This window comes from Heterocephalus glaber, unplaced genomic scaffold (genome assembly GCF_053883595.1).
Source record: "Heterocephalus glaber isolate CG9 unplaced genomic scaffold, H.glaber_assembly_v1.0 deba00001579, whole genome shotgun sequence".
Taxonomy (NCBI): Eukaryota; Metazoa; Chordata; class Mammalia; order Rodentia; family Bathyergidae; genus Heterocephalus; species Heterocephalus glaber.
In genome coordinates this window covers 3,398,794-3,426,468 of record NW_028258360.1, presented here as the reverse complement: position 1 = coordinate 3,426,468, position 27,675 = coordinate 3,398,794, and the positions used below count along the sequence as shown (strand labels likewise).

The window sequence follows — 27,675 nt, the reverse complement described above, 5'->3', positions numbered from 1 at the left end:
AGAGTGTTAAAAGCTTACGTTCTCTGGGGCCACATTACTAGCTGTTCCACATCACATGCAGCCTGCAGATAGCAGGTAGGATGCCTGATGTCAAGGTAATAGATGCTCTGGGCACTTTTTCCTCATCCCACCTCCACATTCCTCAGCTGTTGCCATAGTAACTAGGAGGGAAGGAACCCAGCACAGCGGGGGCACCAGCCCCAGCAGTGTTGGACCACTGAAGCCCAGCCACAACTATCCTAGACACACCGACACCAGAGCAAAATAAACATCTACTTCCTTAAGCTGCTGTTTCTCACATGCATCATCACTTGCAGCTAGAAGCATTTTTCCAATTTAGTGACCCTTATAGCTGGAGCTGTATTAGATATAAGATACCCATCTAAATTCCAGAGGAATTGGTGAAGGTGGAGAAGATAAAACCTGAAGGAGTAGGGGGAATGTCAAGGCAAAGTTTCTCCATTTAGAATTTTGCTTGGGAAACAAAGCAGAAAGTTCCATAAAGGCAATGACTGTGACATTCAATTTGCCCCAGCTCTCATTATCATAACAGAAATTTAATACATACTTGTGAAATTGCATATATTGGCCCTGAATCAGATTATGAAAAGTGTTGTTCATTTTCAAGCCAAAACAATCTTCCCTGTGGACTTACATTTAAAAGTAATTAACACAAAAGTCACAGATACCAAGATCAGGAATTAATCCTTTTAATTCCATATAGCTACTCTCAAACTCTATATTTGAAATATTTCACATTGTAAACTGAATGATTATCATGCTTTTTATTAACTCTCTTCATACTACACAAATTTCTTCAAAGGCTAATTACACTATTTATTGATATCATGAAAATAAAGCCCTGGCTGCAATTAGGTAGGGGTAGAAGGACAGAAAACATACTAAAAGTTATGTAATTCTAATGTGTAGTAATAGTTTTTAAAGCTTTTAGATACATATTACATTGGATTTCCAACTGTACCTATAGTTATTACTCACACTGTGCTAAGACTGAATAAATATGCATTAAGCATGTTTTCAAGCACTCATTATTAGCTCAGCCAACTGGAACAAACCCATTAACAGGAAGCTTTTCTAGTTTATCAAGTGAATCTAGATTAGGTTCTTGGGAATGTGTTTAAATGTTACCTTTATTCATAGACCTCTCCAGAATCCCAAAGTAATATGCTTGTTATTCCAGGGAATTTTTTGAGACAGGGTCTCACTATTTAGTTTAGACTGGCCCGAACTCATTATGTAGCCCAAGCTGGCCTCAAACATTCAGCAATCCTCTTGCTTCAGCATTGAGTTCTGGGATTCCAGGTATGCACCACCACGCCCAGCCTGCAGGGATTTTTAATGTGTGATGTCAGGTGCCATTCTCCAAAATGCTGAGGTATTATAATATGCTTCACTTTACAACCCAGCTAGGCCACAAATAAATCCCCAACATGTATAAAGAGTTTTGCTACCTTTGGTCTATAAATTCCCCAAATGTTGTCTTCCCCAAAGCCCTACCTCTTCATGCACACCAGGAAACTTAGCCTCTTCATTCCTCACCTGGAGAAGGCCACTGGTGAGCCTGAGAAATTCCCTCAAGCCCAACACAGATGCCTCCCCCAGGCCTTCTTGAACTGCTCCTAAGTCCATCCTCTACAGAAAATCTCCCATCTCCCAGGGCAACGGGGGTGAGAATGAAATCACTTGTCCCATATGCACTAATATCTCCAAAAGGGCCACTTTATCTTACATGAAATTGTGAGACCAAAGCGACTCCATTTTGCTAAATTCCACTATTCCCCTAGTCTCTCACAAATTAATGGTTAAAATGTGCTTGCTCTGGGACAAAAGATACAATCTGTAATGAAGCAAAGTTCCTGAGTTAATTACTCAGCCATCTGTTTGCCCAGGAAATGAATGTTCCGGGCCCACTATCCATAAAACAATCCGTAGATCTGCTGACCATCAGTACGTGACAGTGGACCACTAACCTTTGTCCCTCTTTTCCCTCGTAAAGCCTACATGTAACCACCCCTCAACCCCCCATGTACCTAGCCAATCAAAAATGTACACTTCATGCTTGCTAATTGTCAACCAATCATGTAACTGCTAAGTGAAAAATCTCCAAACCTTGCTGTAACCTCTGTAAAAACCCCGCTAATTTAAAATTCGGGGCTCTCAATTCTGATCCGCTGCATCGGTGATGGTTGAGAGCCCCTTCTCGAGCTTGAATAAACGACCCTCATGTGCTTGCATCGGGAACGGCTTCCTGGTGGTCTTTGGGACTTTGCAATCTGGGCACAACATTTGGGGGCTCTTCCGGGATCCCCAAGACTCTCAGGATCCCCGTACCAGAGGGTCAATGCCGGCTGGTGAGTGTTTTTGTGTCTGCAAGGTGTCTGTAAGGTCTGGGGCCCATTTTCTGGGAAGGTTGGCAAACGGTCTAGGCAGACACACTGTGAGGGCCACCAACCCGGGATCCTGGAAGAGGTTCTGGATCCTTCTGGAGGGGACGGAGTGCCCCGTGAGTATGAGCCTGTGAGACTCCTAGGGGGACAGTGCATGTCGCTCCCGCAGTACGGCGTGAGGCCGTCGTCCCATTTTCAGTATTGCCTCCGATTGGGCGGAGGACAGTTTTGTCTTGCTTTTTGTTTTTCTGTTGTGTTTGTTTGCCTGTTTATTGTGTTGACTTGGACTGAGACGATGGGACAGACTGTGACTACCCCTCTTTCCCTCATGAAGGACCATTTCAAAAAAGTTAGAGAGTGCGCTCATAGTCTAAGCTTAGAAATAAAAAAATCTAGATTTGTCCTTCTGTGTAGTTCAGAATGGCCTTCCTTTGGAAAGGGATGACCCCCTGAGGGAACTTTTGATTTACAGGTTATATGCAGGGTCCGTGGAGCTGTTTTCCGTCCCTACACCAGACATCCTGATCAGGTTCCCTACATTGTCACTTGGGAGAGTCTAATCTGCGACCCATCCCCATGGGTCAAGCCCTTTTTGCCTCCACAGAAACAGCAGCCGGAGGAAATCCTGACAGCCTGTGAGAAGACTCCCAAACAGAGTGACGAAAAAAGACAAACCGAGACCAAGCCGACTGCCGCTTTACCCAGTTCTTCAAGGAGGAACTGATGAAGATCTCCTCTTTCCCCCTCCCTACCGCCCACACCCCGCTCCTCCACCCCCGCCGCCACCAGCGGGGGCGGAGGAAAGAGCACTGGTGGTGGCCGAGGCGGAGGCGCCTGCCCCGGCGGGCACCACTGGAGGAGACGGCCCTACCCAAAACACCCTTAATTGCTGTGCTGCCTCCCTGGCGGGGCCAGCAGATTCCACTGTCCTCCCATTAAGGGTGGCTGGACCCCCTGATGAGCATGGCAACCAGCCTCATCATTATTGGCCCTTTGCCACTAGTGACCTCTATAACTGGCATACTCAGCATGCCAAATTCTCTGATAACCCTAGGGATTTGATTAACCTGTTAGAAACTGTCTTGTTCACCCATCAGCCCACATGAGATGATTGTCAACAACTTCTCCAAGCCCTTTTTTTACCTCCGAGGAAAGAGAGAGGATCCGAGGGCAAGCCATAAAGTCGGTGTTAGGGGGAACAGAGGGCCCCCTCGATGAACAACAGCGGGCCCATGTTGGGGCACAACTTCTGTCCATCCATCCCCCATGGCAAGCTAATTCCTCGGGCAGGAGAGAAGCTCTCCAAAACTACCGTCAGCGTCTCCTAGCTGGCTTGAGGGGAGCCACTCGAAAGCCTACCAAGCGAGGTCCTTCAAGGACCTGAGGAATCCCCTTCTGCCTTTCTGGAGCATCTGTTGGAAGCATACCGTATGTATACTCCAATTGACCCAGATGCCCCTGCAAATCCACAGGCAATTAATTTGGCTTTTGTTACTCAGTCGGCCCCAGATATTAGAAAGAAACTGCAGCAGATGGAAGGATTTGAGGGAAAGAATAGAGAAAAGTTGATGAGTGTGGCAATGAAGGTGTTTAACAATAGGGATCCTTTTGAGGATAGAATGGCCAAAAAGATAGGAAAGGTGAACATTGCAGCTTTGACAGATGGAGGTTTTATCCAAAAGGAATACAGAGAAAATAAAAAAAGAGAATAAAGGTAAAGTACGGCCCTTGTTAGAGAAGGATCAATGCGCATATTACAAAGAGAAGGGCCATTATAAAAGGGATTATGAAAAGTTGAAAAGAAAGAGAGAGAAAGAGACTAAGAAAAAACGAGATGGGGTTCTTCTAGTAGATAAAAATGATTGGTGAGGCCAAGGTGGGGATCTCCAAACACATTCACTGACTCCAGAAAGCCAGCATCTTGATCCCTTGCCAGACAGCCTGGAATACACCACTGCTTCCCGTGAAAAAGCCCGACACCTCAGACTTCAGACCGGTACAAGATTTATGGGAAGTAAACAGCCGGGTGGAGACCATTCACCCAACAGTACCAAACCCCTATACTCTGTTGAGTCTCATCCCTCCCGGTCATGTGTGGTACTCAGTATTAGACCTTAAAGATGTGTTTTTCAGCCTGCCTCTAGCACTTGTGAGCCAGCCCCTCTTTGCCTTCGAATGGACTGACCCAGACACCGGAACAACATGGACAGCTGACATGGACCCGGCTGCCGCAGGGATTCAAAAACTCCCCCACTCTGTTAGGGGAAGCTCTCAGCAAAGATCTGCAAGAGGTAAGAAAAGTGTTTCCCCAGGCGACTATTCTTCAGTATGTTGATGACCTCCTGGTGGCAACTTCAACCGATAAAGAATGCATTGCAGCCACCGAGGGCCTCCTGAAAGCCCTCTGGGAACTGGGATATCGGGTGTCCTGGAAGAAAGCTCAACTCTGCCGAACCAAGGTAACCTACTTGGGCTATATTCTTGAAAAGGGAAAGAGGAGGCTGGCAGAATCGAGAGTATCCGCAATTCTCCAGATTCCGAAGCCAGGCTTAAAGAAACAGGTGCGAGAGTTCCTAGGGGTGGTTGGCTATTGCAGGATTTGGATTCCGGGCTTTTCTGAGATTGCCAAACCCCTGCATGAGGCCACTGTGGGAGGAAATACACCCCTCCAATGGACTGAGGCTTGCCAGCAGGCATTTCAATTGCTTAAGACTGCACTTGCCTCGGCACCAGCCTTGGCATTGCCAGACTTAAACAAGCCCTTTACCTTGTATGTGACAGAGAAAAATGGGGTGGCTAAGGGAGTGATTATGCAGCTTTTGGGGCCATGGAAGCAGCCTGTGGCATTCCTCTCAAAGAAGCTCGACCCAGTGGCCCGAGGGTGGCCTAATTGTTTGAGGACAATAGCAGCATCAGCTGCTTTAACCCGAGAGGCTGACAAATTGGCCTTTGGACAGGATTTAACTCTGATCATTCCCCATGCCATTGAGCCCTTGTTGAATAGCTCACCTAGCAAATGGCTGTCTAATGCCAGACTGTTACAATATCAAGGACTCTTATTAGAACAGCCACGCATTAAGTTTGCCACCACCACTGGCCTCAATCCAGCTACTCTACTCCCAGAATCTGACGAACAAATGCCCATCCATGATTTCCTCAAGACTCTTGAAAACTTGAAGGGAGGACGTCCGGACTTGACGGACCAGGCCCTCCCCCGCGCAGAGATACCATTCTATACTGATGGGTGCAGTTTCGTTCGTGATGGTATATGGTATGCTGGAATGGTGGTGGTCAACCAGGACCAACAGGTGGAATGGGAGCAGGGGCTACCTCAAGGGACATCAGCACAGAGGGCTGAGCTGATTGCTTTAACTAAGGCTCTGGAATTGGTAAAAGGAAAAAGGATAAATATATTCACTGATAGCCGTTATGGTTTTGCCACCGCCCATGTACATGGGGAGATTTATCAGAACAGAGGGCTGCTAACCTCCGAAGGGAAGGAAATTAAAAATAAGACTGAGATATTGGCACTGCTACAAGCCATCTGGTTGCCCCAAGAGGTTGCCATCATCCATTGCCATGGGCACCAAAAGGGGTCAAGCCCCGAGGTGATTGGTAATAATGCTGCTGATCAGGCAGCAAGACAAGCCACCCAAAAATCAGTGGGGAAACAAATGGTTTTGCTTCCCACACCGGTACTCCCAGAAAAACCTAAATATACAGACAAGGAGATAATGGAAATGAACAGGAGATTCTGGACTCGAGGAAGACATGGGTGATGGACGACTAAGGAGGGAAAGGTGGTGCTCCCAGCCACTGTAGCGGACACGTTGCTGCGAGAACTACATGAGTCCACCCACCTCAGCAAGAAAAGGATGATGGCTGCCTTACAACCCCATTTCGTCAGCCAGGGATTAGCCCAAAAGGCCCAGGACATGGTGAGATGATGCCCCACCTGCCTCAAGGTAAATGCTAATCAGGTAACCGGGCCCCCTGGGGTCCGACACAGAGGACTAACTCCAGGAGAACATTGGGAGTTGGACTTTACTGAAATAAAGCCTGGCATGTATGGGTACAAATACCTGCTAGTTTTTGTGGATACATTTTCAGGATGGGTAGAAGCATACCCCACTAAGAAGGAGACAACAGAAGTAACAGTTAAAAAGCTCCTGACAGAAATAGTTCCCCATTTTGGCTTGCCCTTAGCTCTGGGGTCTGACAATGGTCCAGCCTTTACGGCTAAGATATCTAAGTTAATTAGTAATATCCTTGGAATAAAGTGGAATCTACACTGTGCCTATAGGCCTCAAAGTTCAAGACAGGTAGAAAGAACAAATCGAACTTTAAAGGAAATTCTGACTAAATTATGCTTGGAGACTGAACTAGGTTGGGTAGAGCTTCTCCCTTTTGCCCTCCTCCAAATGAGGTGCACTCCCAAGCCTCCCCTCAATCTGTCCCCCTTCCAGATTGTTTATGGGTGATCTCCCCCAATCATTCCATTAATAGATGTAAAATTAAAGGAAAAATTTTCCCACCTTTAACTCCTTAAATCCTTAAAAGCAGTTCATCAGCTTCAGTCAGAGCTACATGAGACATTACGAAAAAAAATGACTAGTCCAAATGAAAAACCTTTACAACCTTTACCCTATAAGCCAGGAGATTTGGTTTTAATTCACAGGTTTGATTCCAAGGCCCTGGAACCTCGTTGGAAGGGACCGGTTCCTGCTGTCCTGTCAACTCCCTTGGCGGTGAAGGTGGCTGGACATTCTGCCTGGCTACATCGCAACCATCTGAAAGCAGGAACCCCCCGTGGATGTCAAAAAGGACAAATAGAAGGTTATCAGCCAACCAGGCGACCAAAAGCTAAGACTGGAACAGGTTGGAGATGTTTCACCTTAATGATAATATTCTCTGGGACACTGGCATTATTGCCCCCAAGAGGACTAGATCACACAAAAAATGTATGGATTCAATTGGCAAACTTGCTTAACTTGTCTGAATTCTGCTTAAATGTTGATGTAAATTTCCATTATGTGCTGAGAAGCTGTCTCATTCCGGTACGTGCCTCTTTAGAATTAATATGACCCTATACCCTATTTAAGGACATCCCAGGAAAAAATCTTACTTACATAGATAGTTATAATTGGGGGCATGACACCTGCTGTAAACCTAAAAATGCTGTCAAATTACATACACCCAAGGTAATTATGTCAAACAAAACTGAATGTGCTATGTATGAAAATTGTACAACCAAATGTCTGAGGATAAAACGGTCAGAAGAGATGTCCTGCCATATAAAACAAAACTTGTGTGTAACAATTGCCATATCTCCCTGCCCACAAGATGGTTTTATACCTGTGAAAGAATAACCTTTAATTATATTCCAACAAATTTAACCAAGACCGGTTGCTGTTTGAGTCGTCTAGCTGTAGTGTTGCCAGAGTCTCACTGATCAGAGAACGCATTAACACTGTACAGCTGATGGTACTCAGGTCCCAATACCAGCCAGTCTCTACAGACCTAATAGAACTAACCCCCCAAGGGCCATGATTGGTCCTCTATAGCATCATGAGAAGGGGGGAATGTGAGACCAAAGCGACTCCATTTTGCTAAATTTCACTATTCCCCTAGTCTCTCACAAATTAATGGTTAAAATGTGCTTGCTCTGGGACAAAAGATACAATCTGTAATGAAGCAAAGTTCCTGAGTTAATTACTCAGCCATCTGTTTGCCCAGGAAATGAATGTTCCGGGCCCACTATCCATAAAACAATCCGTAGATCTGCTGACCATCAGTACGTGACAGTCGACCACTAACCTTTGTCCCTCTTTCCCCTCGTAAAACCTACATGTAGCCACCCCTCAACCCCCGATGTACCTAGCCAATCAAAAATGTACACTTCATGCTTGCTAATTGTCAACCAATCATGTAACTGCTAAGTGAAAAATCTCCAAACCTTGCTGTAACCTCTGTAAAAACCCAGCTAATTTAAAATTCGGGGCTCTCAATTCTGATCCACTGCATCGGTGACAGTTGAGAGCCCCTTCTCAAGCTTGCATAAACGACCCTCATGTGCTTGCATCGGGAACGGCTTCCTGGTGGTCTTTGGGACTTCGCAATCTGGGCACAACAGAAATTATTTCATTGTTTAGTTATTTCTTAGTATTCACTACCTACTCTAAACTCCTACAGTGTTTACTATTTGTATAATCATTTGGTACTTCTCAAAGCCTTCTTCTGTTCGTTTTTTCTCTCCTTCTCCAAGCCTCATAAATAGCTTTGGGTGAATTTTTATGGAATAATGGATATTTTAAGGCATGACAAGTCTTTTTTTTTCATGCTAAGTCTTAAAAAGATAAAAGTGTCTTTATTCCTTTCCATGCCACCTAGAAAAGTGTTCTTACTGCTTTTCAAATAATCATTTGGCCCACAATGTATTACTTCATAACTCAGAAAACATGCAGTGGTGGTTTCTCACATGATAAACCCAAAGTATAATAAGTATCAAAATAAAAGATAGATAGTAGGATGCAGGGAGACAGAAGTTTCTCAAAAGAGAAGGAGATCAAGAAATGGAGAGAGCAGGGAGGAAGAGGAGAGATCGGGGATAGAAAAAGGAATTAAGATGTGTTACACACATGTATCATGTACATACACCAATTCCCACAAGGAATGTAAACACTATGTACTAAAAACATGTACTAATAAAAAATTAAATAAATTTTAAAAAGAACATATGCATTAGTTTCATACATATCTGCCAGCTCCCAACTTACAATTATACCTTGCTGCTCACTCCAAATACCTTTTGGCTAAACAAACATTTATCTGGGGCCCCACTGCATACTTTGCTGAATTTCCATAAAATCCTTGGACTTAAAATCATGATGCCATTTACCAAAGGGCCAACAGTGTAGCTCTGCCTGTGTGTAGTGCATGCCTGTGCACACATGTGAGTGCCTGTATTTTCACGTGTCTAATTTACATAAACAGGATCCCGATATTTTATGTGAATGTATTTCCCAGACAAAATACACCACTCTTCCAAAGGCAAGATGTATATTCCCAAAAGAGAGACATTTTAACTCTAAGTCTAGCGCGTTGTCCATCTCGCTGAAGTTGGCTTCCCTTCGTTTATGACACTACTTTTTCTGACAATTCACAAAGGGTCAAGGCTAGGAGTGAAAAGCAACTCAGCAGCTTCATTCCCTGAAAAGATATGTCTTAACTGTCTCATCCCTGCCCCACCCCTACAGCAACTGCCTTTCTCAAGGACTTGAGCGTTTTATTGTCTTGTAAAAAAATTGTGTATCTGATGACAATGATGAGCATTAGTGAGACACTGAAAGTTCTCTTCCTTCCACACTTCATCTTATCCCCTTCTTTATGGCTCTATTTTATTGTCACTGGGATTACTGACTCATAAACCTAGGAGGAAAAATGCTCCATTTAAAAATATCTTTTATGTTATTTGGGGATTGCACCTAATTTCTGAATCTTCATAATATATGACAAGTCAGTCAATGAAAATGTCTGTATGTTATTTCCCACAGCCTCTGGTATTTCACCCTTTTCTGCTTCCCCAGCCCACCCAGGCATTTCTTCCATGACCTCAGTGATTTTAACCTCAGTCATATAACCTTAGCATCTAAAATAGTACCTTCCTCATAGTAGACACTCAATAATATTTGTCACATAAAAAGCTATCATTGAAGGGTGGGAAAGGAGATATAAGCAAAATTAAGATGTATTATGTGCATGTGCCAATTCCTCAAATGAATGTAATCATTATGTACCACAAATATGGACTAATAAAAATAAAAAATTTTTTTAAACTACCGAAAATTTGCATTACCATATTCCAATAAGAACCCTCAGTTTCTGATATCTAAACAGTTACATTCACCTCATAATTTTCTTTATTGCAGTCTCTCTTTCCTGCAAAATCCTGTATACCCAACACTCGACAGCACGTTCAGAAAATATTGGGAGTCAAATACACTTTGTTCAGTGAATGAGCAGAAAGAATAAATGTTGTTCCATATCGTGAGCTTTAGACACCCAGTTCATCAAGGTCACTCCCATCCCAATATATCTCATTCCAGACTTCAAGTCTGACTATAGTGTGACTTCAGTCTTTACCCTTTTTTTCAGATGATCCACTGTCCTCCGTAGCTTCCCCTATGCAAGCCAGATCCAAGCTTCTCCCTCTTTTCACACCTCCAGAAGGTCCCCTTTTACCTCCATGACCAGATGTCTAGAATACTTGTGCCCCCACTAGCCTTCCTCCCTCTCTGAATTCCTATAACATTTTGTGCATCATAGTTATAAATTTTGGCATTCTAATCTGCAAAGTCACTTCACTACTTCTTGTACATGTATCTTTTCCTTCAGCAAGATTTACATAATGATAGTAGGCTAAAACTATGTCTTAAGTCAGTCCTTGTTTGACTGACTTCAGTGATTTCAATGACTTGGCATTTCTTTAACTGTCTACATACTTCATTATACCACCATATGGATCTTCAAAGAATAAAAATGAAAATAACTTTAGCAAGATCTGTACATAACTCCTGAAAGGAGAGAAAACCACACATTCCACACCAAGTTATTAACAGGGAGCATATAGGTTAAGAGGACTTTATAAGCAGAGCACCCTAACTGCTTACATTTATAGCCATGAGAGTTAGGGGGAAAATAAGATATTGGAATTACAAACAGAATATTTTACAGTTCTTACTATTGCTCCTGGGAGGTGGGGGGTACACGCTTGTGTGCAGTGCTGGAGATTGAATAAAAGGGCCTCATTCCTGCTAGGCAACTGCTCTACCATTGAGCTGGGTCCCCAAATCCTGCTATTGCTTCCTGAAGTGCTCACAATTGATTTACTAGCCTTGCTGATTAGTACTTAACTATATATGCTCCTGTTCCTATATAATAAGTGTCTAGATAAATTATTTATTTGGTGGTTTTCTATGTATTTAAGAATAAAAAAACTCTCTACAACCTGCTTTTTAAAAGCAGTCAGTAATAGTAAGTCAAAAGAAAGACAATAAACACAAATAGAAATCAGATATCAAAGAAAGTGCCATATAATTTTATTAAGGATGTTCATTCCTATAACTCAGAAGTTGAAATTGTTCTTATTGTGTACGTTTCAAAGGTAAGAATAATGACTAAAGATCAAAGTTCATTTCTGATCCTTCAAAAACTACCAGGCATTTAGTAAGGTATTAAAAATAATAAAGGAAATAACTAATATGTTTTTTAACCTCAGGAAATATCCTGCTGTTAAGGAAATGATTCCCCAATTTTTATTGCCTGTTTTTCAGATAATTATTCTGTATTCATTTGGCTTTGGAGATTGATAATAAAAGAAGAGTTTTTGAGGACAAATCTCAGATAAAATTTGACCGTGTGGACAGAGCCAATGCCAGCCCATCCTGTAAGACAGCTTGGGTGCCTGCCCTTTCCCCTGCAGGTCGTCCCCCTCTTCTGCCCAGTGTTCCATGGTGCACAACACATTTCTAGTCTTCTTTTGCACCACTTCTGCAGAAAACCTAGTCCCCAGTAAGGCAATACACTAGGGATCTTCCGTTCACACTTCACGCATACTGTGCTCCGCCCCTTTCTGGGAAGTGCCTCTGAGACCTGGAAATCATCTCAGAGTTCCTTCATGGGGCAACGAGGCTGCACCTTTCCTATGGAGCCTTTTCCATCACATCAGTCCCTTCTGAAACTGCGGAGCTGCAACCTTCTCACAAATGCTTTGTCCTCTGTGCTCAAACGGGCCTGCGTGTCCTGGCACAACGACAGCATGTTTTATATTTCAAAAAATAGATGATCTGGGCCAAAGCATGAGCCTACCTTGATTAAAATGACAAATCTAGTCCTTTAAGTCTCTCCTCCACCTTCCTGGGTAGAATTCCTGTTGTTATTACGTATTGTTCATTGCCCTGCATATTGAAGAGTTTTTGTTTAAACATTTGTTATTTCCCTGACAAAAGTACAAGCCTCTTAAGATTATAGAGTTGTCTCGTAGTGTAGGACTCGACTAAGACTAGCACAATCCTATATATGAAGTAAGAAATAACTTGGAACCCAATGCAAATCTGTTGGACATATGCATTGTAATAATTTAGAGTTAGAAAAGCTGGAATCAAGCTGTACCACTTACTAGCAGTAGCGGTGCAACTTTGGTTTTAGTTGCAACTTTTGGTTTTTTGGTTACTTACCCACCCAGCCTCATTTGCTGCATCCATAAGATGTTTGTGCTCTCTGCTGTTGCTGGTATCATGGTGCATGTGGTACGTTTGTTTTCTCTTCCATCCCAATCTGGAAAAATAGCCATGTCTGTAGCAAGAGACAATGTTTTATTTAAGAAATCTTAATGGTGCCATTAAACTCTCTTCAAAAAATTTATTGACTCTTATCGTATTTTTCTGAAGTTTTTCTTCCAAACTCATAAAAAAATAGTATGGGAAGGCAATAAAAACAAAGGAAAGGAAACATTTATAATATATATGTTCACTCTTAAAACGCCAAACAAATGATACTGCAAAAGTCTTCACTGTCAAATATCACTTTGCAACCTTTGATGGGTCTCTAGCCTCAGTTATAAACAATAGATTGGGTTTTGGAGATGATTTTATGGTTCATTGCTATATGGTCAAAGCCTTTAACCCTGTGACACTCGCTTTGGTGAAACAGGTCAAAACTACTTTTGGCCATTTCTAATGTAACGTTTCCTTGCTGTTTGCTATTTTGCGTCTGTTCTGAATTATAGAGGTGTCTGGAAAGGCTCTGTGCAGCCAAGCAGCGGCCCTCCTGTGGCTGAAATGCACCTGCCTGTGTGGCTCTCTGATTCTCACATGCCAAAACATTTAAAGAGGCAGGAGCAGGTTAAAACTGTCAATTCTTCTTTTCATTCTGAGTCATTGCATGCAATTCCTGTGCATCATTTGTTTTCCATTATGCAGACTTTACTGTCTTGTTTGACACTTTTCAGATGGAATGTTTCTTTACTGGAAAATTTCTGAGTTTCTATGAGTTGATAAAGAAAGAGCAAGATCTGAAAATATCAAGCATAGTAATTACTCAGTGGAAAAGGAATCAATGGTCAGCAATGAGTATGCGAGCAAACCCTCAGGGAAGGGAGAAGTGAATGTGCTCTGGACTTCATCATCCAAACCTCACTTTCTCACTGAGCGTATGTTGTATTCCAGGCACTGTAGTGGGAACCAGGAGGAGATCCATTGGCCTTCATTACTCTATTTATAATTGTGATCCTAATTAAATGATCTAATAAACTAATGGAAGAGGAAAACACTGCCACTCCAATAGATTGATCTAAGCATAAGAGAGTGTTTAAAATCAACTTCTAATCATTAGATGTTGTCCACTTGACTTCCTAGACTTCATCTTTAAATATGTCCAAAAGCAGCACATCCCCAACATTACCCTCTAAGTCTTCACATTTCTCAAGGCATCAAATACAATATGCTAGGAAAATTCAGTTTATTGAGTAGTCTATTCTATAAATGAATACCTGAATTAACCCTTTATAAACTATTTTGCTATGCTTTATCATCCTTCTCCTTAGAAAATGTTCTTTCCAATTTGTCTCTACTAAATCAAGACCACTTTTCTCAAATTCAAGCAATGGATTTATTTCTCCCAGGAAAACTTTTCATACAAGGTTTCAATAATGATGTTCACTCAAATAAAGGACATTCCAATCAACCTCACACAATATCTAGATCATTCTGAAACCTTAATGTCCTTGGTAAATATGCATTTACTGTGTGCTTTACACAGAGCAGCTGTATAATTAATATCTGGTGAATGCATAAAATTTCTTTTACCTTCTTGTCTCCCTACATGAAGAGTCTGCCATATACTATCATTCTCTATTAGTGTACATCTTAGCACACCAAGAAGATTTATTATACAGCAAAACCAGTTACAAAGTTGTAAAGAGCCATTAGCAATATTAAGAAAAATTGTGTGGGGAGAACTCAGTACAGGATGAAATAGGACTTCCCCCATAGAACCATCAATGAAACTAGGTGACAAATTACAGTGCCCGGGTGCTGCACAGGAACAAGAAAAGATGTTTTGAAGAGGGCAGAAAGGCCAGTTTTATGTTACTCCATCACCTCTCTCCCAACCCCAGGCAGTACTGTGTGGACAGAGATGCCCTCTAATTGGGGAAAAGAGAGTGAAGTGAACCCTGGACTTTGCCTTGGACCCCAACAATGTCCCCACCTAGGTCAAGCCCAGTGCTAGGCAGGGACTCATGGCCCAAACTCTGGGGCACTATCCCCAGACTGAGCCTCTGGGTTGACCCACTTCCAGGCCAGTTCTGTGGTCCATGCTCCAGGCCAGCACTCGTGGATAGAGCCTCTAAGTCCACCCCTGCTATAGATGGGATCCTGCAGTTCCATGTTCCAGGTCTGCCCAGAAGAATAGGTCTCCAGGCCAGTGCCAGTCCACCCTGCAGTCCTAGGCTCCAGTGTGCTTTGTGCCTGCCTCTCCAGCTCCAGAAGTGCCCCAGAGGAGGCACCAGTGGCCCTGGGCTCCTGAAAGACCCCGGCAACACAACAGCTCCACAGCTCTAGCTCTGCCCTCTTCTCAAGACTCAGGCCAGCCCTAAGACTCCTTATCTTCATCACCATGAGTCCAGCCTCCATGTTGGCCCAGTGGATGCAGGTTCCAGACCTTTCCAAGGTTGCAGAGCAGCCTAGAGCCAGGTCAATACACAGAGCCCCAGGCTTCAGGTCTGTCCCAGTGCCTGGTCAGCAGCCCTGGCCTCAAGCACTAAGGTAGCACCTATGGAAATAGAATACAGGCTTATCCAGTGCCAGGTGGGACCCTGCAACTTCACCCTTAAGGCTAGTCTCTATAATCCTATTTCAGAGACCCGAAGTCCAGGTCTGTCCCAGAAGATATCAATGCCAGACCAGCCACTACAAACCAAAGCACCACTGTGCTCATTACTGCAAGACCAAGACCCAATCCCTACCCCATGGACTCAGGCTCCAGACCTATCCTACTGAGCTAGGTACCTAACCCATTCCAGCACCTGGCTGTCTGCTTCCAGTGCAGGTTCAGAGCCCACTTCAGCAAAAGCTCAGCCCCTGTGGACCCACACTTTGAACTGGCCCCCTAGAGATACAAGCTCCAGGCCCATGACTATGGACTCAATCAATTTATCAATTCTAGTGAATCCAGGATCCATGCCCTGTATTGTGAGACCAGGCACAAGCCCAGACTGCCAAAGCAATCCAACAGCAAGCCTACTTATGTCAGATAACTTACCAAGAGTCTATGAATAGGCTAACCAATGAAAGGTTTTCTCAGATAAAGCCAGTCTGAAAGACTGGATTCAGACCCTACTTCTCCAAATGCACAGCCATCAATGTAAGGGAATAGTAAACATGGAAAACTAAAGAAGTATAATACCACCAAAAGAAGACAATAATCTCCTAGTAGTGCATACTCAAAGTGGACATACATGAACTGCCTGATAAAGAGTTAAAGGAAGCTCAGTGAACTTCAAAATATGCAAAGAAAATTTAATGAAACCAGGAATTCAAAAATCAACTACAATGAGAAGAACTGAAAGTAGAAAGGAAAAAAATTTCCAGTCATATCTTGGTGTCATAACTACTTTTCTTCACTGCTGAGACAAAACACCTAACACCCAAATTTAAAGGAGAAAAGGTTATTTCAGCTCACAGCTTGTAGAGGTTTCAGTCTATAGTAGATTGGATCCAAAGCAGGGAGGCATGACAGAGTGGCATCACAGAGGAGAAACAGCTAATGGTAGGCAGAAGCCAGGAAGGCAGCAAAGTAGCAAGTGAAAAGCAACAAGCAATGACAACAGCAGCTCTCTTTCTGACTCTTAACACTTTATCCAGGCTACCTGCCATTAGAGTGGGTAGCACTCACATCTTTAATCCCAGCATCACATTCTTTATCCCAACACCACACACTCTAGATCCAGCCACCTCCAATAAGCCCCACCTACTACTGCATGCAGCTTTGGGCAGATATTTAGACACAGTCATAACACTTGGCACCCATGGGGTACTGGTTCCAGGAAGTCTCACAGATATCAAGATTCATGAGTGCTCCAGTCTTTCCTATAAAATGAGGTAGTATTTGCACAGATACTATCTACATTCTCTCATACACTTTAAATCAACTCTATTTTATAGTATCTAGTACAATGTAAGTGTTATGCAAATCATTATTATACTATACTGGTTTAGAGAATGGTCTGCTAACAGGAAAAATGTCTATACGTGTTCAGTTCAGACATAATTTTGAATACTTCTGAAATGCCATTGGTTGAAGCCACAAATGTGCAATCTGCAAAAACAGAGGTCAAAATGTACAAATACAGGTGCTTCAATAAGGCTAGCAGCAGACAGTCCAGAAAACAGTGAGGCAATAAGTTCAAAGTGCTGAAGGACAAAATGAAAAACCTGCCAAGAATACTGTATTCAGCAAAACTATTCTTCAGAACTGAATGAGAGATAGACATTCCTAGATAAACAAAAGTTGATGAATTTCATCACCACCAGACCTATCTTACAAGCAATTCTAAAGAAAGTTCATGAAACTGAAAGGTAAAGCTTGCAATCAGTAACATGAAAACAAATGAAATTATAAAACTCACTGGAAAAAGTCAGCACACAGTCAAGTTCAAAGAAACCTAATACTGAAAGATGGTGTATAAATCATTAATATCTTTACTATAAGGTAAAATTTCAAATTATTAAAAATATGATAACTATAATAATCTTTAAGAAATATATACTATAACACACCCACAGCTAATAGATACTATGACACACCCATAGCTAATATACTCAACAATGAAAAGTTAAAAGCTTTTCCCATAAGATCAGAAACAAGAAAAGGATGCCCATTCTCAACAATTCTATTCAACAAAGTGCTGGAAGTCCAAGTCAGGGAAATTAGGCAAGAAAAAGAACAAAAGCTGTCTGAATTGAGAAGGAACAAGTTAAATTGTCCGTGTTACAGATAGTATAACTTTATACATGTAATATATCCCTAAATAACCCACCAAAAACTGTTAGAATGAATGAACTAATTCAGTTGTTACAGAGTAAATAATTAAATATAACATAAGTAGCTCTTCTGTACACTTACAACAAACATTCTAAAAAGATAAACAAGAAAACAATCCCATTCACAATGACTACCAAAAAATAAAATAAAATGCTTGGGAATACATTTTACTAAGGAAGTGGGAAACCTGCAGACTGAAAACTGTAAAACGTTAATGGAAGAAACTGAAGAAAAAATGAGAAAGATATCCTGTGCTTATGGACTGGAAGAATTCATGTTGTGAAAAAGCTCATACCACCCAAAGAAATCAACAGATTCAATGGAATTCCAATCAAAATTCCAATAACAATCTTCACAAATAGAAAAAAACAATTTTGAAATTCAAATGGCACCACAAAAGACCATTAATTAACAAAAATCAGGCAAAAAGAACAATGCTGCAAGAAACACACTATTTGACTTCAAAATGTACCGTAAAGCTATAGAAATCAGAACACCATGGTACTATCCTACAAACAGGCATATAGACCAAAGGAAACAAATAGAAAGTACAAAAACAAACCCATGTACTTATTATCAATTGATTTTCAACAAAGTTTGAAAGGACACAGTAGAGAAAGAATAGCCTCTTCTAAATGTGTCAAGAAAACTGGGTATCCACACAAAGAAGAAATAAATTAGACCTTTATCACATGCCATACACAAATATCAGTCCTAAATGGATTAAAGTCTTAAATCCAAGACTTGAGACTGTATAACTACCAGAAGGAAACAGAGAAAGAATCTCTATGACACTAATCCCGGCAATGATTTTTTTTGGGGGGGGGATAAAATTCTGAAAGTACTAGCAATAAAAGCAAGTAGACAAATGGAATTACATTAAACTAAAAAGCTTGTGTACAGTCAAGTAATCGATACAGTGAAAAGACAACTCATAGATTGGGAGAAAATATTTGCAAAACATATATCTGATAAAGGGCTGATAAATATCATTAAAACATGTAAGTAATTCAAACAACTCAATAGGAAGAAAGAAAACAAATAACCTGATTTTTAAAATGGGTAAAAGGCCTGAAAAGACATTTATCATCAAGAATAAATCCAAATGGCTAATGGGTTTAAGAAGAAATGCTCAACATCACTAATCATGACAGGAAAGCAAACTGAAACAGCAATATGATATCAACTCAAACCCATTCAAATAGTTATCACCATGAATTAATTAATTTTTTAAATTAATTAGTGTTGGTGAGGAGTGGAGAAAAGGGAAGCCTTGTTGGTTGTTGGTTGGAATGTAAATTAGCATAGCCATTATGGAAGACAGTATGGAAAACAATTAAAAAGGAAACTACCATGTGCATTCGGCAACCCCAACACTGTATAGATATCCAAGAGAAATGAAGCCAATAGTCAGCACTGTTTACAACAGCCAAGATGTGAAATCAACCTCACTGTCCTCCAAAAGGCCAACGTATACTGACAGACACCATGGAATAGCATTCAGGTTTTAAAAAGAAGGAAAGCTTGTCATCTGTGACAACATGGATGTACCCGGAAGACACTGTGTTAAGTGAAAGAGGCCCAGAAGGCAAATGCCATGTGATCTCTTGCATATGCAGAACCATAAAGTTGAATTAGAGAGTAGAATGGTAGTTACCAGGGGCTGGATAGGTGGAGATGTGGGTGTTATTGGTCAAAGGGTGAAAGATTTCAGTTACACAAGAGGAATAAATTCAAAATGTATTACACACATGATGAAAGTAATTAATAACAATCCACTGTATTTTGAAAATCCTTGAGAGTGAATTGTTAAGGTTCTCACCACAAAAAGTTGTAAGTATGTGAGGTAATGAAAATATTAATTAGCTCTATTGAGCCATTCCAAAATGTATGTGTAATGTTAAACATTATGCTGCACAAGATAAATGCATACAGTTTTTAATTGTCAATTAAGTGAAATATTTTTTAATTGTGTGAGGTTTCTGGAAACAGAAAAGTTAAAGTTTAACCATTTAATAGCATGAGCCACTTCAAAGGAGTCTAATGTTTCTAGGTGAATCCTGGACTTAGAGACAGTCAATAACTGGCAAAGTTAATCACCTTTCCAAAAAACAAAAAAACTGCGCATACAAGTTAACAGCAAAGAATGATCAAATCATACAACAGGGGGTTTTGTCCAGGAATTTCAGTAATATGGTGGATACATCCAGAAAATCTCACAGAGGAAAAGCAAATTTCAAACCAGTGGTTCCATGAAATGGATCCACAGAGCGGCTATGGTCCTAAGATGGCCTCCCAGGGATCTCCTTGGCCAGAACTGGCGGGGAGCAGAGAAGCATCTCACATTACGCCAGAATCCTGGGACCACCTTGGAACAGGACCACAGAAAAGTTGGAAGCGAAGCTGTTTGTTCATTTGCCGTTGCCTACCTCAGCGTTACCCTGTCAAATAAGAAGTGCCAACAAATTTTTAAGAGAATTACCCTTCGCCACATAGCGATAAGAGTTTGAGGATTACAGTATATATTTATCCTGCCCTTTCCCAAGCTCAGTGTTGAATTGCACGTATGTCTGACAATAGGAAATACCCTTCTGTCAGTTTTCTGTCATAATCAATCCCAGGATAGAACCTTAAATGGGACGATGAAAAGCAGTTGAGAATACATCCCGCATAGGAGCAGCAAGGAGCTAAATCCAGAATACACAATATATACCTTGATTTGTTAAACTTTATGTACCTTTTGAATGAATGGCTTGTTAAAAGAATAGAAAATTGTAATTACTTGGTTATTGGCCCAAATAAAATACAGTTTTTTATAGGAATGCATCTCTGTAAGAGGTCACTTGGGAAAGAACAAGTCCGTAAGGATTTCAGTAGAGATGCCTTGTTTACTGCATTGCAGTAAAGATTTACAAGTTACCCCAGTGTCATGCAATTTTTCCTTAATAATCCACGCAGCCAACACTGCATTGGTGAGTAGGTGTTTATATTTTCAGCGTCAGAGCAGAGGAACTTTGCTGACAGGCACAACACCAAGCATCTTAGTGGGAAAACACTCTTGAAAGCAATTTTATACCACGTTCGTGACGTCTTCTCCACCGGCCCGCCCCTCCCCGCCCCCAGAAGTACAGCGCCTGTAACAACCTGCTCTTCAGAAATGACACAGAATCCATTAGCTTCAGACAGAGAAAGCTGGACAGAAGCTGCCTTGAACCTAACTGCATTGTCTACCTTCTGGGCCCCTCTCAACTCCTGCGCCCACGTGCTCTGCCCCCTTGTAAACATTTGTGAGCAGACTAGGCTGGGTTTGGGATTCCTCCAAGTAGCTTCATTGTTGAACTGAACCAATTCTATCCAACTTAACTCCAGACATGTAAAAGAGACCAAAAGAAAACATCATGTCCCTACCAGTCTAATTACATTGTTATTTCAGCACATTCTGTTCTTTTTCACATTTTGTTTTTGTCTTTCACTCTTATTAAACTTTGAAATGTAACACCATATCTAAAATTTTTTTTAAATAAAGTAAAGTTGAAGGGAGAAGTCAGATTCATAAAAGTGTGATGTCTCTAGTTGTAGTCAAATTCCTAAAGGGTTAGCCCATTACATAGCCAAGCAAAATAAGACTTAATTGGTGCTAACTTCATTTTCAAACGTTCCCACAGGAGGTTTACAAGGCCCAGAGGGGTGCATTAGCCTCAGTTGTGTCTTGTTTAATTTGGCCATTTGAAGGGCTCAGGCTTTTCTAACTTGGCTCGGCTTGTAGATATCACACCTCTACATGTCTGAACTTGATTCTTAACTTGGCTTTTCCAGTGCACGTTAAGTGTTTCTGATTTAGTATCATACTCCAAGAATTTGTAAGTGGTTTCTTTGCACTAATGTCTGGATGGATTGGGGTCAGGTGTGTTGGTGCATTTCCACTATTAAATTATTTCACACTCCTTCCCCCTACCTAATGGTTAAACTCTCAGAGTTCACCTTCTGCATGGGAGGCCAAAATATGCTGAAATCAGACATGGAAGAACTTAAATTTACACGTTGCAATTCCAACAAGACAAAATTGACATGCTGTTTTATCAAATAAATGAATTATCTTCACCATGAGCTTCAGATTAACATGTTCTACCTTGGAAAAATAAAGAGGAACTGTCTGGCCTAGTAAACAAGCTGCATAAATGATTGCTGTGATGTGAATTTCTCCATTTATTAAGTGGGTAAACTATTTATCACAGATTACCTAGTTTATGATAAATGTAGAGAAATGCAATTAGAATAAACTCTGAACATCTTTATGGAAATTCATTGTATTTGTTTCCCTCCCCTACAAAAACAGTTAAATCCAGCTTGTAGAGATGTTCAAAACACAAAATAACCTAAATTAGAATGCATGAATTGGGCTGGGGATAAACTCAGCAGTAGTGTGCTTGCCTAATGTGCATTAGGCCCTGGGTTCAATTCTCAACACAGTCAAAAAAATACTAGATAAGAAAGAAGAAAACTTGTGTCAAGATTCATAAAGTTAGGAAAAGGAAGGACTATGTGTATCAGACTCAGAAAATTACTAAATTAGCTCTATAATCAGTATCCTGAGTTAGTTTTTAAACCAATTAGTTTTATAACTCTCCCCCCACCCAGCCAATTATGCACATACAAAGAGGTCATGTGAGCCCATGGCAAGAGGACAGCCTCCTACAATCCACAAAAAAAGAATGAAACGAATCCTCCCAGCACTGAGCCTCAATTTTCTTCTATGTGAGATAGAAATTATTATCATCTGGACCTCTCTGGGCTTTTGAGAGAATCACATGAAAACACTGATATAAAAGTACGCTACATAGTATAAGTCCCAATGAGATATTTCACTAATATTAATGCAGAATTAGATTAATTAAGTGTTGAGTGATGGTGTGACTATAACTCTAAGAGCTAATAGTGAGGATACTTGCATGAGTCAGAGAGGATTAGCAAGTGCTCTTGGAACAGGTACGCTCTAAGACCTTGAAGAATCTGGACACATAAGGAAAGAAGAAAGATTCTTGAATGAAGTGTGGGAAAGGACGTGGGAGAGGGAGAAGGCCAGTGGCAGCTGGCCCAGAAGCACACAGGTAAACTGCCCTGGGGAAGGGTCCTATGGTAAGGAAACTGCAGGTGAGGGACCACTCCGTGGAGGAGCAGAAATGAGACCCAGGAGAAGGAAGGAGCCTGTTGTGAGCTAAGTGCTGTGTCCTCCCCACCCCCAGTCACTCAAACTCATATGTTGAAGCCATAATGCCAAAGTGATGGTATTTGAAGATACCACCATTGGAAGGTGTTAGATTTAGATGATTTCATGAAAGTATAGGTCTGGTCTGATAAGATTAATCTCCTTATAACAAGAGAAAGCACAATGGGGTCATGTGATCATATTCTCCCCCCACCCCCCCATCCCCATTAGGCACACACAATGAGGAAGTTAGGGAAACACATAGCAAGATGGCAGCCTCCTACAATCCACAAGAAAAGGCTTCAGAACGAAACCAACCCTACCAGCACTTTGATCTTGGACTTTCCATTCTCCAGAACGGTAAGAAATAAATTTCTGTTATTCAAGCCACCCTGTCGATGTTGTATTTTGTTATGGCCCCCAGTGCTCACTAAAACAAGCCCTAGACATTGAAAGCCTCAAAAACCAGGCAGGTGGATTGAGCTGGTTACAGCTGGCTATAGTTTTCTGGGAGAAAGACAGAAGGAAAGGGCTACCTTTGGACAGTATGCTGGTAATGATGCCCAAGTTGACATGAAAAGGACTGAGACTGCATGCAGAGAAGCAAGCTGGGAAGCTGTTTCTATAATCCATATGTGGTGTGATGAAAGTAATGGTTGGAAACAGACAATGGGGCAGGAGAGCTAGAGACTAAATTTAATTACCATTGGGCTGGGGATTTAGCTCAGTGGTTCCACCGCCTGCCTCAAAAGCACAAGGTCCCAAGTTTGGTCCCCAGTACCAAAAAAAATAATAATAATTTAATTAGCACTTCTAAGGTATGGTGGTATCCATTGTTGGAAATAAAGAGGGGAGGGTAGTCCTGACTCTTGGATCTGGCTCTTGTCTTTTCTCTCTTTTGCAAAATGGATAAGGAGCTCAGAGTGATCAGGTTGAATTATTCAAAATAGGAAACCCAAGGGATATTATTATAACCATCATCTTCATTATTTTTTTTCACTTTTTTTTTTTAATGATACCGGGGTATCGAGCTCAGGTCCTTGGGCTTGCGAGGCAGGCAGCGGAACCACTGAGCTAAATCCCCGGCCCCGATCTTCATTATTAATGAGAAACACTAAGTCATTACTCAGAATGGCCAGTCAGAGATTGGAAAGTGAAAACTATACTCAATTTTGACTTAATTTCAACTTGTATCTCTAACTTCAAAGTTTCCTAAAGAGCTGCTGTTCCATATCCTTGCTTCTACATGCATTGAAAAAAGAATAAGTAACAAAATGTTGCCTTATTTCTCAGGTTAATTGTGAATGAGTGAGACAGCATTCTTGAATAATTGCAGCCATACAAAAATATTGCCACGCAAACATAGAATTACTGTGCCGAGACATTCAACAATTATTAACAAATACTCAAGGCCAGTGGAAAAACTAACTTCTGACAATTAAATGCCCTCAATCAGGAAATTCAAGGACTACTGAAAGAATTTCATTACTGAGCTATATTTTAGTTATTCAGAGAACAAACTTAAAATTGGGATATTTAATTCCTAAATTTCCTTGCTTATTTAAGTCATTCTGATAGACATCATCTCAATATATAAAGTAACTGCTATCATTCCAGAGCCTGAAATATGTCAGAGATATAAGCAGAAAATATACTCATGAGACCAAACAATTAAAATTCATTACTAAAAATTATCTGATGAACTCTTTATATATATGTCTATACAGAAATATATATATACCGAATAATCATATACATATACACTCACGCAAAATCTAAGATTTTAGAACTAGAAATGACTTTACACATCATCTCATATAATGTTTTTAATTTGACAGAAGAAATCAATGAAAGCCAAGCTTATTTATTCACACTTCACCCAAGGAAAGAGCTGAGGAAGAGAGTTAAAGTAGTATAGCAAGATCATCTATGGGGTAACTACCATACCCTGCTCTTTCCCTTATGGAACACTGCTTGCCTGTGCTCTGGCCAGCCTAATCCCAAAGACAGCATTGAGAATCCAGAGCTGTTCCAGAAGAGCTGGGTGAGGCCACCCTGGGACTAAAAACACCCAAGAAACTTAAGGTCAATCAACTCTCCAAAAGTGAATTGCACGTAGCTGCCTGCCCCATTCCAGTGAAAACCCCAGAGTTCTATATCTCCTTTTTCAAGTTTCAGTTGTGGCAATTTGTCAGAAAAACAAAATTTTCTGAAGTGCACTTCTCTGAAATTGCAAGTAAGAGATACTTCGTGTTCAAGGAAAGTTTTGGAAATGCTGATGAATATGTTCCTTCCTTAGAAGTTTACTCACAACGCACTGAACCCTTTGGGAAACTCATAGTTAAAAGTAAGAAAAAAGAGGAGGAGGGGAAGGAAGGGATGAAGGAGGAGGCAGAGAGAAAAAGGAAAAAGAGTAGAAGAGAAAGGAAACAAAGAAAGGGGAGAGAGAGAGAAAAAGGGAGAGGAAGGAAAAAAGAAAAAACACTGGGAAGAGAGGACACAAAGAAATTTCTATTTAATTATTTCTATTTCATTCAGGATTTGTCAAGCTTCTCTGGCCATAGACCCTTTTGTTTAGATAGCAGCTCTCAGAAGTAATAGTCTGCAAAATACAGTTTAGGAAAATTTGCATTAAGACCTTTTTACCTGTAATTGGATTAGCATGCTGCCTGTCCCTGCTAATGTATTGGTAATTTAACCTGAACTTCTAGACACATATCTTAACCCAAGGGAATGATTCCTGCAGGAAGAATCTTATACAAATGACAGTCCCTTGAGGGAGAAGGAGAAGCAGAGCCCCCCGGCCACACAGTGTCCCATCGGGAAATGCAGTCAGCCCTGCCCGCCACCTGCAGCTCCTGCAGGCTGGATTCCACCTTGAGCAGGAGGCTCTGAGACAGAGCTTTTCATTAATCACATTTTTCTACATAAAGGCATATGGACAGAAAATCCCTGAGGAGAAAATTGAAATGGTATGGTTTATCACACACTTTTCTTTCTGCAGCATTTATTGAAAAAGGCATTAGCACATGGAATCCCTCTGAATTGCATTTTGATTCCGTAATTTTATTTATTCATGATTTTCTAGTGTCGAGGTGTTGGGAGAGCTTAAAATTCTATTTCAGATCCTCCTAATTATGTCTGAGAAGACCTAAGACAACAGTGCCTACCGTGTGAACCACCTGCCTTGTCCGTGCACAGGGTAATGGCTCCCATGGTTCCTGCAGGAGCCCACCAGGCTGCCCTGTCTGCCACTGCTCTCCCCTCAGCTCCACACCAGCCACACTGAGCCCAGTGAAGCCCGATGGACACTTGGGAAAGCAGCTCCCTCCTCTGTGGTCAGCTACCTCTGTGGGATGACAGGGCTTCAACTGTCTGCTCTAGAACAGATGCTGGATTAGCCACACTCTACTCATCGGTACTTTGTTTCTCCTTCTCCTACAGTGGCTGTCCACCTCCCGAGCCCCTCACACACTCTGTCTCCTCCTACAGTGTCAGCAGATGAACTGCAAAATAAATAGAGGCAAAATTCCCTGGAATGCAGCCTCCTTTCCAGTAACGAAAGGAGAGGAAATGGACAACAGCCCACTGAAACTTCAACCAGTTCATGATTTTGTCTGTATGTTTCCTTCTCAGTCACCAAACACCATTCATCCATCAAAAAGACAAATCAAGGTTCTGCTACGTTTGTGACCAGATGCGATGGCTAATTTGCAATCCTTTGATTGGGTGTATGGATGCCAGACAGCTGGTATCACACACTTCCTGGGCTGGCCTGTGAGTATATTTCTGGAGAGATTACTTTTTAAATCAGTGGAGTGGAGAGGATCTGCCCTCACCAGTGTAGGTGAGTTTTACCCAATCCGTTGAGAACCTGAATAGAATGAAGAGGTGGAGGAAGGTGAATTTGGCCCCTGATTGAACTGGGATACCCTTTTCTTCAAAGTTCTCAGACATGCGGACTTGAACTGGGACTTACACCATCAGGACTCTGTTCTCAGAACTTCAGGCCCATTTGGACCTGGATTGAATTACACTACCAGCTTTCCTGGTTCTCCATTTTCAACATGGCAGATCATAGGACTTTTCAGCATCCATAATCATGGAAGCCAATTCTCATAATAAATTTAGGTACATATATATAATTTACATTGATTTTATTTATAAATAAACCACACACTGGTCTTGTTTCCCGGGGAACTTGAACTAGTACACGAATTGCAGCCCATGGTTATTTCTCTCACAGAATCTCAACCTCCCCCTTGGGTACACAACCTTATCACAAAATATTAATGATACCACTGCAAAACAGCAATGCAAGCAATGCTGCAGTTTTATTTTATTAAATACCCTCACTTTTAAGGAATACACTCACTTTGAAAGAAAAAGCATATCTCCTACTGTATGCCAGGCAAGAGGCTTGGAGCCAAAGATGAACAGGCAGGAGAGTCTATGCTATCAAGGCCCTCACTCAAAGTCTAGTAAGGGAGAGAGAAAAATGAACATGCCTCCAGGACAAGTGCAACAAGCGCTTTCAAAGGAGTAACCCGAGTGTGCTGGAGGAAAACAAACTCCATCTCAGTGAAGTCTGGGGAAGCGTCCTCAAGAAAGAGATCCTGCATGAGTTTTGATGATTAAAAGTTTGAATGGTGATAAGAGACAAGAACATTTCAGTAAGAAAGAGCAAAAACTAACTTCACAAAGCTCCAGGTGAAAGGGAAAATGCAGAGTTCGTGGAGCTGGGCTCACCCGCCATAGGTGGAGCACATGCTGCACACACATGTGGACAAGAGGAGAGAGAGTCCAACCACAAGAGGAGCTGAAGATGTGTCCTGCAAACAGATCTGCACTTTGTCCTGGGCCAATAGATACTCACGGCAGCACTGCAGACAAAGAACTCAGGTAATTTGTTGTAAATATTACGAAAATCACTGTGACATAAATACAGGATGAATTTGG

At 41.5% G+C, this 27,675-nt stretch overlaps 1 protein-coding gene and 1 long non-coding RNA gene across 14 annotated transcripts in view; one reads left to right on the top strand and one right to left on the bottom strand.

Moving 5' to 3' along the window:
- Nucleotides 1-27,675, bottom strand: part of LOC106010580 (uncharacterized) — a 129,343-nt gene that overhangs the window by 14,328 nt on the left and 87,340 nt on the right. For all 13 annotated transcript variants that reach the window (XR_015443809.1, XR_015443808.1, XR_015443814.1 and 10 more), the window contains one exon: nt 12,644-12,761. This is a non-coding gene — a long non-coding RNA (uncharacterized LOC106010580). The remainder of the gene's footprint in view (nt 1-12,643; nt 12,762-27,675) is intronic.
- On the top strand, nt 1,495-10,263 carry LOC147823462 (uncharacterized). The gene is made up of 6 exons (XM_087193197.1): nt 1,495-1,576; nt 2,396-2,583; nt 2,881-3,064; nt 3,114-3,410; nt 4,563-6,373; nt 7,087-10,263. Exons 1-5 carry the CDS (start codon nt 1,495-1,497, stop codon nt 6,185-6,187), a joined length of 2,376 nt encoding a protein of 791 aa, XP_087049323.1. The 3' UTR covers nt 6,188-6,373; nt 7,087-10,263.